This window comes from Ostrinia furnacalis, unplaced genomic scaffold, assembly GCF_004193835.3.
Source record: "Ostrinia furnacalis isolate ACB-3 unplaced genomic scaffold, ASM419383v2 OfSCF2702, whole genome shotgun sequence".
NCBI classification, from domain to species: Eukaryota; Metazoa; Arthropoda; class Insecta; order Lepidoptera; family Crambidae; genus Ostrinia; species Ostrinia furnacalis.
The window spans coordinates 91,476-106,764 of NW_021132941.1; the positions used below are offsets into that span (position 1 = coordinate 91,476).

At 38.2% G+C, this 15,289-nt stretch overlaps 1 protein-coding gene across 2 annotated transcripts in view; it reads right to left on the reverse strand.

The window, feature by feature from the left end:
* Positions 1-564: 564 nt before the first annotated feature.
* ABCD (ATP binding cassette subfamily D) overlaps positions 565-15,289 on the reverse strand; it is a 92,493-nt gene continuing 77,768 nt past the window's right edge. For both annotated transcript variants that reach the window (XM_028309306.1, XM_028309307.1), the window contains 2 exons: positions 2,464-2,682; positions 565-711 (listed from right to left, as the gene is read on the reverse strand). In XM_028309306.1, the coding sequence (XP_028165107.1) occupies positions 582-711; positions 2,464-2,682 (349 nt within the window). In that variant the 3' untranslated portion in view covers positions 565-581. The remainder of the gene's footprint in view (positions 712-2,463; positions 2,683-15,289) is intronic.

The window sequence follows — 15,289 nt, forward strand, 5'->3', positions numbered from 1 at the left end:
CGTGGAAGTTCGATGATACGACTAGAAAAAATTGTCAAAAGTAATATTGACTAAGGGGGCGTCCATAAATTACGTGAGACAATTTTGGCTATTTTTCAACTCCCCCGCCCCCCTTGGTGAGATTTGGTGAGATTTTGCCTGACCCCCTCCCCCACCCCCTAATCTCACGTGATATTTTAAAAAAATCCGAAATTTAATAGTTTTGGAGTAATTTTACTTCATCTAAAGTCAATTATGCAATTATCCAAAGCAATTATGCTTGCTTCTGAAATATATTAAAGATTTTATTATTTATTATTATTATTGTATGTATTTTAGTGTTTTTTCTCTCCTAAGAGGTTAACTTTAGGAGCACGGGCCGAGGCCAAATGCATCCTAGTCACGTTATAAAATGTTTANGCGTGATGCCCTCGCGACGGCTGCCTCGTCATCACCACCTGATGATGATGATGATGATGATGATGATGATGATGGTACTCACCAGACACTGGGCCGGTGCGTGATGGACAGCAGTGTGATGCCTTCGCGACGGCTGCCTCGTCATCACCACCTGATGATGATGATGATGATGATGATGGTACTCACCATACGCTGGGCCGGTGCGTGATGGACAGCAGCGTGATGCCCTCGCGCACGGCTGCTTCATACATCACCACCTCTGTCTCCATGGAAACGGCGCTGGTACATTCGTCCAATAGCGCGTATACAGGCCTGAAATAGACATTAGGGTAAGCGAGTTTTATAAATCCAGTGGCGTAATTACAGGGTGGCAGGGCTGGCGAAATACCACGGGCCCCTAAGCCGAGGGGGCCCTGAGCCCAAGAAAAAAACTATTTTTTTTACAAAATTGGATTTAACTGAAATACGGAGCAACGCAGCGTCCGTTCGGCCAAAAATGCGGTGGAATGCGCACGTATCCGTATACGCTCGGAGCCGACTGGCTTCCGACGCATGCTCGCGCATCCGTCCGGATTGAAATGTCAGTTAATCAGTTGTAAGCAATGAGGGCTATCGTTTTAGCGCTCACCAGTTAGCGCCACTGTAGAGTAAGGTCCTGTCACTTGCTAGTAGCGAAGACAGTGGCACCAACTGGTGAGCGCTAAAGTGGTAGAAGGACTATCGCATTTGCACTCATCAAGATGGCGCCACTGTAGAGTAAGGTCCTGTCAATCGCCAGGGGTGCCAACTGTTAAGTATAAAAACGATAGCCCTCATTACGACTTTAAACGCGGGGCAGTAGCAGCGCAGTTTGAATGCGGGCCCGCGCAAGTTGTAATACAAGAAACTCTTTGAAGTGTGTCACACCAAATTTGAACGCGGGCCCGCGCTCCAACCGCACCGCACTACAACTGCCGAACGACAATCGAGGCGGCGCGGGTGCGGGACAGAAGCGGCGCGAACGCGGGCCCGCGCTTTTGTATTACTACGGCGGCCATATTAGCATGACACACCGGACGCAGGGCGGTAGCAGCGCATTGAAAACGGTTTTCGAATATTGAATTTTTTGACAACCGCCCGCGTTGCAACTGCTTTGAAACTGCGCTGCCGCACTGCTTCTGGCCCGCGTTTGGTCTGTGGAAGCCTTTAGAACTGTTAATAAAATACTGTTTTCTTCACGGCCGTGTAAGTGGGCTCCGACGCGCGCCGTCAATGGATATCGTCCCTAAGGCTACGATCGGATACTCGCGACTTTCCCACTCGGGTGATGACGGGACGTTGCGGCGGTTTTAGTGAATACAGGGTGTTAGGTAAATGGGTATATGAGCCGACATTAGCCCATGTTAACATGGTCATATAAATGGTATGGTGAAGTCAGAAAATTGATATCTTCATTTTAATTATTTTAATTTTCATACAAGTCGGATTTTATAAAATTTATTTTGTATGAAAATTAAAAAAAATTTAATGACTTCACCATACCATTTATATGACCATGTTAACATGGGCTAGTGTCGGCTCATATACCCATTTACCTAACACCCTGTATACCCCGTCCTTTTCAGGACGGAGCAGCGTTCTTCACAGCGCCGGGAGTCCCACACACCACCCTGTCTCGGTATTGGTGACGGTGCGCAAAGCAAAAAAAAGACGTAAGCATAGTCATCCTGTAGCCTTAATTCACGTAACAAAACTTCAACGACAACAAATCGCTTAGTTGCGATCCTATCGAGTAATTGTTCAATCGAAATGACAATTGTGAATACGGATTTAGAACTATAGATGACCCACGCTGAACTGTCCCACCAAACTCAATGACAGGGGGGCGCTACCATCGTTCAACTATATGGTTTCCAACATGGCAAAAATCGGAACCAGCGATCCGGTATTGACGGTGGCGCCCCACTGTCAATGTCATCGATAGGACAGTTTACTATATTTTTCAATAGGACGACTTCTAAACGTCAAAGATATTTTGACTATGTCAAAATACGTGAATTAGGCCACTGGAAAAATTCTTCTCACCTGTGATAGAACATCCTAGCCATAGCCATCCTCTGCTTCTCGCCGCCAGACAGCGTGGCGCGCCAGTCGCGCTCGGCCCGCAGTCCGCCGTGTCGCGCGGCGCACGCGTCCAGTCGCACGAGCTTGAGCACGTGCAACGCGCGTTGTTCCGCCTCCGGCCCGTGCACGCGCGACGGGTACGTCACTTGGTCGAGGAGCGTGCCCACTGACATGTAGGGTCTAGAAGATGATAAGAGTTAAGGCTGATTTACACGTGTTAAGTATTATTATTATTATTGTATGTATTTTAGTGTTTTTTCTCTCCTAAGAGGTTAACTTTAGGAGCACGGGCCGAGGCCAAATGCATCCTAGTCACGTTATAAAATGTTTAAAAACTTTCTCACTATCCTGCACGTATTTAAAATAGTTGCTTTCTGTAGTAATTTGTATATAGACGGGGTTATGTCAAGGGTGTTAAGACTCGTATGTAGCTGCCTAGGGATGACGCCTGTAGTGGATATCACTATAGGGACTACTAGAACTGTTGTTACTCGCCACTGCGTCCTGATTTCTATTGCTAGGTCTCGATATTTTGCCAGTTTTTCAGATTGTGTGGTTTGTAAATTATGTGTATTGCATACTGCGATATCAATTAAATATACTGTTTTATTACTTTTGTCATGAAGAGTTATGTCGGGTCTATTGTAGTGGATGGTTTTATCGGTAATTATGGTTCTATCCCAGTATATTCTGTAGTCTTGATTTTCCAGAACTGTAGTAGGTTGGTATTTATAATAAGGAAGTTTTTGTGTGAGGAAATGAAATTTAAATGCTAAATGTTGATGAACTATTGCTGCTACCTGGTCATGTCGGTGTTTGTAGTCAGTTTGTACGATGGCTTTACAGGCGCCTGTAATGTGCTGTATGTGCTCGGGACTGCTATGGCATCTTCTACATGTATCAGTAATATTTGGTTTCTTAAGAATGTATTTTTGATAGTTTTTAGTGTCAATCACTTGATCCTGAATGGCGATCATGAAAGCTTCTGTTTCAGGGAACAACTGTCCACTCTGCAACCATGCGTTCGACGCTGCCTTGTCGACATGAAGTTGGTGCAGATCGTGGTAATGTCGGCCGTGAATAACCTTTTGCTTCCACATGAACGCTTTTTCAGGATCAGGTGTGATGTGTTCATTCTTTTGTGTGTTATTGTCATGCAAGTTAAGGGGAGTTAAATTTTTGTCACAGTAGACTACCGCTTTATGAAGTGTTGAAAGTTCTGCTCTATCATGGAAAAAGTGTCTGAGATTTTTTATCTGTTTATTGTGCAAGTTGTTTATGTCAATGAAGCCTTGGCCGCCTTCTTTTCGTGGTAGTGTGATGCGTTGGACACATGCTTTTGGATGGTGTTTGCGATGAGCTGTCATTGTAGTATGTACTATACGCTGTAGTTGTTTTAGGTCTGTTTGGCTCCATGTGATAATTCCAAATGAGTAGGTAAGTAAAGATATTGCGAATGAATTAATAGATTTTGTCAGATTTTTAGAATTAAGTTGAGATCTAAGTAATATGTTGAGTCGATGCTTGAATTTCGTTATAATGTCTTTTTTTGTTTGTTTGTGGTTGATTTGTCGTAGTTGATGAAATCCAAGATATTTATAAGAACTTTTAGCATCTAGCGCTTCAATATTATTGCCATTTTCTAACATGTAGTCCTTTTGTTCAATTCTTCCTTTTTTGATAGTCACGGTTTTACACTTGTCTATCCCGAATTCCATGCCTATATCGTTTGAGAAGGTTTGCGTAATGTCTGCTAACTGATGAAGAGATTGTGTATTTTTACTGTAGAGCTTTATGTCGTCCATGTACATAAGGTGTGTGAGAGTTGTGTTCACAAGTGTGCCTGTATTGTAGTCCCGTTGTAGTGGCATGTTAAATCCTAAGCTTGTTTTGTTCAACATATTTGATAGGGGGTTTAAGGCAAGACAAAACCAAAGTGGACTAAGAGCGTCACCTTGGAATATACCTCGCTTAATGGGAATGCTCGAAGTGATGTAGTTTGTAGTGTTGCTTGTTAATTTGAGGTTTGTAGACCACATGCTCATGCAGTTTTCTAAAAATGTGATAATAATGGGATGGATTTTATACATTTTCAAAACATACAGAAGCCAGCTGTGTGGGACCGAATCGTATGCCTTCCGGTAATCAATGTACATTGTGCTAATGTCAATTCTATTTCTTAAAGCAAATTTCATAGCTACTGAATCAATGATAAGCTGCTCTTTACAGCCCTGGCTACTGCGCCTACACCCTTTTTGTTCTTCAGCTAGAATCTGATGGTCAATGGCATGGTCGTAGATAACTTCGGTTAAACATGATGTGAGAATCTTGTATATGGTCTGTAAGCACGTAATCGGTCTGTACTTGCTTGGATCGTGATGTTCTGCGCTTTTGGGGATCATATACGTCAAACCTTGTGTAATGTATGAAGGCATTAAATTCGGACTGCGAATAAAATCATTGATATGCTTATGTAAAGAGGGATGGGTGTTTGTGAACTTCTTGTACCAATAGTTCTGGATGTTATCGGTGCCAGGGGCTTTCCAGTTATGCGTCTTGTTGATTACTTTAAGAAGAGTGTCTATTGAAATGCAATCAAACTCCATCTGTGGTAAATTTCTAGTTTCATCTGACTCTATCTTAATCCATTCCGCTTCAGAGTTGTGTTGAACCGCGTTTGCCCAAATATTATTAATGTCTGCGTTCAGTGATACAGTAATTTGATATACTATAACAAATGATGATTACAACAAGTGGTCGTGGGAGATGCTCTCATAAAATCTTTGTTACTGCGATTAGCGCGCATGTGAAATCGATGTGCGGCCATTAAAACAGCGGTAGAAAAAGAATCATACTTTTAGATAGACATTTTAAAAGATGAACACATTTTTATTTTAAGTATTTAACTAATAGACTTGACTTTTAGGCAAGCTTTCACAAAGCTCGGTCACCTTAAAATACAAGTTCGTGTTATTTATTAAGTATTTTCATTGTTTTCTACATAATCAAAACTTATGCTATAAGGCAAGTGTGGCCAACTTGATTAGACATTAAGATCTACTGTATACTAATGAAACCCTGGGCGATCTACCACTTACATACTTCTTAAAATCTTAAATGAAACAGCATAGTTTAGTACACAATCATGTAGTATTTTTGCCTTGCCACGATCGACTGGACTAATATTCGCGATCGACCACCCCTGCTATAAGGCATTATCTGCTAAATGACCTTTAAGCTAATCAGAAAAATCATTATCAAATTAATTAAATTAGTTCAACTGTTTTCATAGCCCACACTTTAATTATTGTCTCGCATCTCGCTAATAGCGGTATAACGTTGTTAGTTAAAATAAAATAACTTTAACGCAACTGTGCTTCTGTGGTTATACGCATTTTCAAACCTTAATTGGAAATAGCAAACATTGTAAGCAAAGCGGCTTAAATAGTGTGCCCTGAAGCATGAAACAGTGTGAGACCAACATCACCAACAATGTGTTTGTTGAGAGGAGAATACATACTAACTTCGTAATGGGCTTGCAGCACTACGAGTTGTTAAAGTCAACCAAAATTAAATTAGGCTCTTACTTTATAAAGGTCAAAAGTCTGACAAACTCCATACGAAAATACCGGCTATGATTACAGTTATGGTTAAAGTAAGGTGATGCAACTCAGCTGTAAAAGTACTTATCAAAACTTACATTTTCAGCAGTTCAATAGCTGTTATACAAAATTGCTGATCAATTAATATCATCAACTAGATGGAACTATGTATGTGGAGAAACTACATAGACTTAACAATTGAGTTCGTAATTTAGGGATGCATGACAGGCACTTTAGCGCAAGTCCTAAAGTCCCACAACTAGGAAGTGAAATTCCCTGCTTACGTCACTATTCCTGAATTTATACCACCCACCTCTGAACTAATCAGAAGTGAAGAGAAGCTTGCTACATCATAGACTAGCTTTTGCCCGCGGCTTCACCCGCGTAAAATTTAGTTTGTCATATATCGTCATAAATTGTAGCCTATGTGTTATTCTGGGTTATAAACAATAATACTGTAAAGTTTCATCAAAATCCGATCAGTATTTTTTGCGTGAAAGAGTAACCAACATGTTGACATCCAGACATCCATACAAACTTTCGCATTTATAATATTAGTAGGATTAAATCTGCATTCGTCTTTCTCTTTTTAAGAAAGCTATCGATGCATCTAGCATCCCACGTTTTTGAGACAATGATCTAAATTAAGGCTGAAATGTACCATCTTACTTTAACAGAAGCTATAACAATAACCGGTGTTTTTTATATGGAGTTGACAGATTTTTGACGTTTGTTAAAGTTAAAGTAAGATGGTGCAACCCAGCCTAAGAAACATAAATCAACTTTCAACTTTTCGTAGCAGCAACTCAACTAAAACGGACAAAGTTTAGAGTTGCCTCAACTAAAAGTTGTGCCAAGTGTTCTACCGCGAACGGCTTGTGCGTCTTTCCCTATTTATCTTCAGTATTTTCCTAACAAACCCGTTACAAATAGAAAAGACAGAACAAATGTTTGCCTACAACTTTTCAAATCCCTTTATACACGTTTCTCAGGTTTACTAAATTTATTGGCATATTCATAAATCTTAATTTTCGTAACACTGCAGCTGAGCGACTTCGTACTTTTAGTGAAAAATGTATTTTCTTGTAAAAAAATGTTGTGCTTTAATATTAGTAAAAACCTCCTTATTTTCGAATACCTATTCTCCTTTCTGGAGATTCAATTGAAAGTTATCTATTATTGTACAGAAATCATACTTAATTTTCTGGCTTTAGTCTCTCCATTGCATATCTTTAACTATTGGTACTTTTTGTTTCAGGTTTTGCAGTGTTACAGTCTAGCGTAAGTTTTTTAATACATCATCATTCTTTACTGCTTTTATACATAAAAACCAAAAATGTTCTTTTAAAAGGACTAAAACATTTTCCAAATCACAATTTCGAAACTAGCCAACAAATCTTTACTGTCGCATAAATAAATTCAGCAAGTATAAATCTTGCAAACGACGCATTTCTTTTTGATTAGCTCGCCATTTTCCAAATGGGATTGAAAATTTACCTCTTTGAGAAATACAATCCAATATTCAATTATTAGGTAGTTCGATAACAAATGGACTTCCCAAATGTCCGATAATGGTATTACCTGTCAGTTGCTGAAGAGCTTATTGAGGTAGTACAGTCGGCACATCAGACTATAGGTACAAATTCATTGCAAAATCGTACCTATTACAGTTCAATAAGATGTGATGATATTTACCTTCATTTGCCGGGATTGTACTATAATAGACAGGACCTATCCAGGGCATTTGTTATACAATACATCTCAAGGCCTCTATTCATCGCATTCAACGACCTGAGGCGTTCATCCACAAGAGAGATGAAATAAGAAGGGCCAGTCCGTATTTGGAACAAACACTAAGGGCTATATTTCACCGGGACACCATGGCGGCGCAACTAGTCGCCGCTACCAACAAAATGTATACAGCTTTGCGCAACCAAACGGACACCAGGTGAGTAACTCTCTATAGAGCTGTATACGTTTTGTTGGTAGCGGGCGACTGGTTGCGCCGCCATGGTGTCCCGGTGAAATATAGCCCTAAGAGGATGAACAGGAGACTGATAATTATGGGGAAAAGTACTAAGGCGATATTTAGGTTACATTAATGTATTAACAGTCCAATAAGTTACCCATTTTAGGATAATCAAATCAAATTTTTTCTCATGTCCTCATAATACAATCTGCTTACTAAACCATTAAATATAAAACTTGCATAAAAATAAGTTTAAATTATACGGACGATAGCATTTATCTCACTTAACACTGGAGCATCTTTTAAAGTTGAGTTGGAAATTGGCATTCTGAGAAAAAAAATAGTCTTAAGTGCCGTCACCAGCTGTTCTTGGAGTGTTGCCAACTGAAAAAATCCTACTCTATCTCTCCAAACTGTGGATTATCAATGCCCCCGTTGTCCATCTGACCGGAAATTATGTTATTGTTATCAAACCAACACAAATCTTCATTCACGTCGGAATTAGGTACATTTACCAAATCTATTTGATTCGATCCGACAGCTCGGGCGGTTGGGTCAAGCCTATGAAACTTATTACGCCAATGGTCCACAAGTAACAAAAGAAATAACTGCCTATTAGAAATGAGTAAACAATGGGTATATGCCCCAAAAATAATTCATGGTACTTTAAATTTTATTTATTTATTTATACTTCAATGCCAAAAATATTAACATTAGGTGAACTTAATGCCATAAGGCATTCTCATCCAGTTTACCTAATTTTAATATATTTTTTATGTTACAACAAGCAAATGTTTTCTATAATTGAGTACTCTACTTGAGGTCGAACCTACTAAGTATAACGTGACCTGCGTAAGTTTGAATAAGTTTACTCAAACAAATTATTGCTTTGGAAATCTTGATTAATCCTAGATACGTTAGCACAAGCTAGCTCCTTACTAAATAATCTTCAATAAACATACTTGTGTATTACGAGTAAATATCAACTCAATGAATATCACAGATATAACTACATACTTACCAGGAGTAGTGTGGCCAACAAAGGAGACCGTTTCCTTGCCACTAAAGAAAATTAACGATGACATAAATGTCAAGGCAGCCTTCTCCAGTGACTTCTGTTATGGTTAACAGCCCCCCTAGACAAAACGCACTTTTTGATCGAATCGAAAATCGAATCCGTCAAAACTCCATACAAAAAAGGGGCTTTTCGACCACTTTGCGACTGGTTTGCGATTATAATTTGCACTTTGTCTAGACCCACAGAACACGTACGTGTCACTTACTCCTGTTGGACACTTATTATGATGTGACTATTGACTTTTTTGCAAAAAGAAACAACTATTCGTAGCTATATCACGAAGGTACGAGTATACCTAAACTATTTCTTACACTAGTAAAGGAGTTTTGTACTTACTTTAAATGAGTTTCTATTGGAAAAAATACCCAGTGTTCTGGAAAAACATTACCTAAATCATTTTCAGTCGCTGAAAAGATTTTGTTAAAATTCGTCCATTATGAAAGAAGAAGAACTTGTTAAAAGAAATAGTCGAAGAAATTGTTCCAATCAGTAAAGTCTCAGTTCCTAGCTTCTCTGAAAAAACTTAAAATGAACGCCAAATAGCTAACAGTGACACTACAAGTTACAACGAAAAAAGGTTCGCGAAACTAGAAAGATAAATTGTTAAGTCTTGTCGGACATGGACACTATAGATTACCCTCAACTACGGGAAGGGAGGCCTGATATATTAACTTTGCGTGGTTCTGCAAATCCACTGCTCATATTGCGCTTTGTACACAAATCAGCCAATTTATCTGCACGCAATGGATCCTTGCTAGAGACCTCCAAGTTTGACGAAGGCTACAGAACTACTAGACTAGACAGGTTGGTAGTAAGGACAATCTGGTCATGTGGGGATTCTTGGATGGCTTTAACATGGAGGTGCAGGTGCGGTTTTGTTCCCCAGTCGATGAAGCACATATCGTGCCCTGAGTGCCCGAGCAACTGCACGCAGGAGGATTTAATTAATGTTGCTGACAACGCCACTCTTGTAGCGGATTTTTGGGCTGACACTGTGTAGGTTTGCTGTCGACACGACAAGAAGAAGAAGGCTGTGCTAACTGAAATATTTCTTGATGTCGCTTGCGAGCGACCGAGATGTGCCGGATCTAGAGTGTATAGTATTGTAAAGAGAAAAGATTTGTTTGTTTGTATTGAATAGGCTCCGAATCTACTGTACCGATTTGGAAAATTTTTTCACCATAATCATTCATTATTTCTGTTAAACACGGCGCTTGCCCACTTGTCTTGGGAGACAAGTTTCTAAGGAGCATGTCTAGTATCATTATAACTCTTTTAACTTTACTGAATCTCTGCGATAACTTTGCTTACTGCGAAAGGAGGCATCAGTCTCAATCATGAAAACGAATTTTCTTTCCAAAAAAATAAAGACACAGAATAATGGTACGGTAGTTTGTTTACATAAATATAGTATTCATATACCTTCATTTATCTAGATATATTGTGGATAACATGTTTAATAGCTATACTAACGCCTGTGATATATTGTTTTTGAGAGAACGTTTTATAGAGCCTTGGAATGGTTCCGCATAATGTCATTACTTCGTAACTCTCATTAGTGTATTTTACCCGTAACCAAGCACCAAATTACCTTAAAATTTGGTTCCCATACTTGCAAAATTACTAAACTATTTAGTACAGCCATTCAGTAGGGCTTAAGGCGTAGGCTGTTAACATCAAAATTAACGTATACTGTAAATTTTGTTGTTTCATCAAGCTCCAGTGAATTCATTGTTCTGTAGTTTCATTGTCCAAGCCCTCAGTGTAGGTATATTATTATTATTAATATTGTTCAAAGTAAGATTATTTCAGTGGGAAATAATATTCAATACTTTCTGAATAACCGAAAGTTTGTCCAATCATCCAAGTTTCCAAATGGTATTAGCAGAAATAAACGTTTGCGTAAAGTAAAAGTTTGTTCACCTTGCTCTATGGTACACGTTACAGAACAATTTTTCTGTTCTGTTCCAAACATGTATTTTGTCTGAGTAGTGAGTATAGTAAAAATGTCGTACCTCTACCTACACCCCGCGTATGAAAACGATTTTAGTGGCATACAAACACAACGTCTTAAGGTCTTAGCACACGTGACGTGCTTTTTTCTCGTGCCGGACGGAACGGGACGATTCTTGACATCGTTGCATTTAAAAACATAGCAATAAATCATACGTGGCGAGAAACACGGACGGAACGTCCTCGTCCCGTCCGAGAAATTACCCGTTACGTATGCTAAGACCTTTAATGATACAATATTTTTCTCGACACGAGTTTAAATAGCAGAATAGTACAAGCTATACATTTACTAAATTCACTTAGGCGAAGCCATGGGATAATACTAGGCACCACTAAGCACTTAGGTATTAATAGCTCGATATTTATAACCCTACTACAAGTAGTAAATAAAGATCAAATAGTCTAATACCTACTTAGTACTATGGCAACAGAATAAACTGGACTTTTTTCTCAAGAAAATGAAAGAAACCCGTTAAGGGCATTACATTGACCTCGGGTCGAGGAGGCATCCTCAAATTCCGTAATGGCTTTGTAAGAAATATCATTAAAGGTCGGCCAGACTGGCGGTCGACTCCGCTAATACGTGCAAAAATTACCCAATAATTCCTGGAAAACGACCTAGGTTATTTACTGTCGTCGAGAAGACAATTTCATAGGCAATAAACTCTCTGTACCTATAATATGGTCTTATAAAGGTTGCAGAAGCGCTGGATGCAGGCCGCCACCAACCGGCCATTGTGGAAATCATTGGGGGAGGCCTATGTTCAGCAGTGGACGTCCTATGGCTGAAATTATGATGATGATCATGATAGAGGTTGCAGGAAAGCGCTGGATGCAGGCCGCTCTTACTTATCAGCCGATCTGGAAATCATTGAGTAAGCCTATATTCAATAGTAAACGTCCTGTGTCTGAAATGATAATGATGATAAAACTCACTAGTTTAAGACTAATCATGTTTTGTGCTTTATCCAACAACCTGCTTGTTATCAACATTTTTATAATAGATTCAATTACCTAGCCCATTTGATTGGAAACTTTGTCAAAACAAATCAATCATTTTAATTTATCCGATCAGCTTCGCGGTTCGAATTTGCGTTATTAAATAATTGACAGGAGTTAAATTAATTTCAGTTTGCCAGAAAGGTGCAAGTATAAATTATTAAATACAATTTTAGTAATGAAATTAAATTTTGTTCTATCCATTAATTAATAGCACCACATTGCAAAAAATAATTTGCAATAAATCCATTATTATCCGTTAAATTTTATTATGTACCTACTTAATTACCCAATTAAATTAAAAGCAGACACCGACGTGAATAATTTCAATTAAATTCTTATTGTGAATTTTCATTAAAATGAAAATACCTACATTGCACAATTATTATTATTCACATATTGAATTTTGCCACTCGGTATAACACTGTGTTCTTGCTATATCTATTTAAAACCATTCTGTTCTCAACCATTTCGACTAATAAGCTTTTGTAATACCTTAATAACGCCTGTTTATTACCAATTAATACCCATTCATGACATTCAATTAAAAGGAACAAGAGTTGAAAGCGGTTTGAAATTATTGGCAAATAATTTTGGAGCAAACGAATCCTTATTACCGAGGCAATACAGACGCATACAATTACAAAGTAACACCATGTTAATACTCTATTAGGTGGCACGAGTCAATGTTCTCGTAGTTGACATTAAAAATATCGCTCAAAAACCTCACAGTTTTTTTGTAAGTTACTATAAATAAAAGTGCTAAGATATTTTTCATGACGAATATACCTACCTGCTGTCTTGTTTTTTACGCGTTATATTTTATACTTTATTACTACCTCTAATAATGTCTACAATGCAAATTAACGACCTACAGTGCAACATTACGAGCATTATTATAGTATCGCGCTAATTTGGCCATTACTCCACATATTGAGCTCCAAGTAGTAAACTTAGGATCCTAATAAAATGCCCATAAAAGCACTTTTAAGAGGCGTAAGCAAATTATCCATATCGGTTACATACAGGTAGGGTTGTCAGCAATTTTAGACGACGTAAATTGGTTGCCCAAATCAATATTTGAAATGACAACTATACATAAGTAATTGCATTACTCGTCTCTTTCAAGGATAGGTACATGTGTTATGCGACTTATGCGAGTAATAAACTCGTCGTAGCATCGTAGTACCTATGTCTTCTAGTGAAAAAAGTTCAATTAACGTTACTCTACCCGTCTGTTTTTAATTATGCCTGTTCTTCTGTCAATTATGATGTTTTTTTATAAACAAACAAGAAATTCCGATCGCGAAAAATATTGAAGGATATGAAAGTAGGCAGGTTTCATGATAGAATTTGAAAATAGGTTTAGCGAGTGAATCAACCTATTGTTTCTCATAGTCTGTAAATTTAAGTGAACAAATTCATATCGATGCTTTTGATAAGAAATAAAATTTCTTGACCGTGTGTCCATTTTATTGTGGCTCCAAAGTCCACGCGTGTGAAACTGCAGGCATAACCTAGTCTTATAACATTGGTTACGTTGCAATTTAACCGTTCAAAAGCTGATAGCCCTACCACGGGCCCTGTTTTCATTGTAGAAATAAAATGGCGTTTTAAACCTTCATAAACCGGCGGATTGGGGTCGGGCCTGTTGGGCCTGCCGGAGAGCCAACGACGGAGATTATGGGCGCAGATTAAACGATCTCCGTGTTGATGCAGTTTGTACAATTATTTTGCTTTAATACCTTTTTTCGCTAGCACCGTCATTTGTTTGGGTTTTGTATTAGCAATTTGGAATACATCTGGTAAATTAGCAAGCAGACAAGAATCTTATGACGATAGAAGTAATTATTTTTTAAACGAATATAGTTTGTTTATTTTGATCTTTGGTTTCAAATATTCGACATATTTTTATTCATGTTACATAATTTCGCGGATCGAAAAAAGATTAGCAGTAAAGTAAAGGGACAGTGTAACAACTGCCAATTTCTAAACTAAGAGGGCGAAGCTCTTGTCGAACTTTATCTGTTTTATGCAAAACATAAAACATTTTGTATACTTATTGTAGATAGATTGCAAACAAAGAAGCTTCAGACAAAAGATGCTTGTTATTATCAGTTACAGACACAGACTTCTCAAAATAATTTAGTGCCCAAAGTTAGTTTAACTAAATACACTATCTGGAAAATTATCCAGACCACGCACCTAGCCGTATGTTAAAGATGGGAATCATGGAAACTTCCACTAAAATTTTATACTCAGTAAGGTCACTGAACTCGAATCTTTTGTCCCCAATTATCTCATCCTAATTACACTACCATACTTTGTGTCATCGGAGGCCAGTAATGGAATAAGTATAAGTATCCAAGAGTGTCGAGTTTCTCACCACTTAGCTAATAGGTTAATTATAATTTGACACGTATCTTGACCTTTTGATCACATTATGGACACATAGGAAAAGGAATTATATTAAACTAGGGCCGCCCGCGACTTCGTACGCGTCGATCCCGTTTTACCCCCTTAGGGGTGGAGTTTCGTAAAATCCATCTGCCGAATCCACGAATCCGTCCAATCTCAGAATCTGTCCTATACCGAACAAAGGATTTTTGACATAATCAACATTACATATGTCTTATCGATAACCCCTAAATGTAGCTTACTCAACTTTATCCATCAGTGGTCAGTTGATCCTACTGCCTCTATTATCATTAGGGTAAACTTACATAATGTCCAACGCCACCAACATTCTGCGAGGGATCAACTACAAGTATGTTTAGAAATTAATTACGCCTCCTTTAGTTAAGATAATAGAGCCTAACTTGTAATTATACTCTATTCCAGACCCTTACGGTCTGTATTCATAAACTTGTGTTTAATTAAATAATTATAGGAGGACAGGCTGTTTATGATAATCTTAGAAAATTAGCTTTCCACAAACTGATACTATAAAATTAACAAAGTAAGATACCGTATTAAAGTTTGTTTTGACTCTAATTACAAATACATAGTGAGTAACATAAATAGGTAAATCCAGGCCAGGAGCTTCTTCTTTGTGGATAAAAAAAGATTCGACATATTTGTAGAAAAATGTGCACGCACTTTGAATCCCAAAGGATTTCTTCGTTT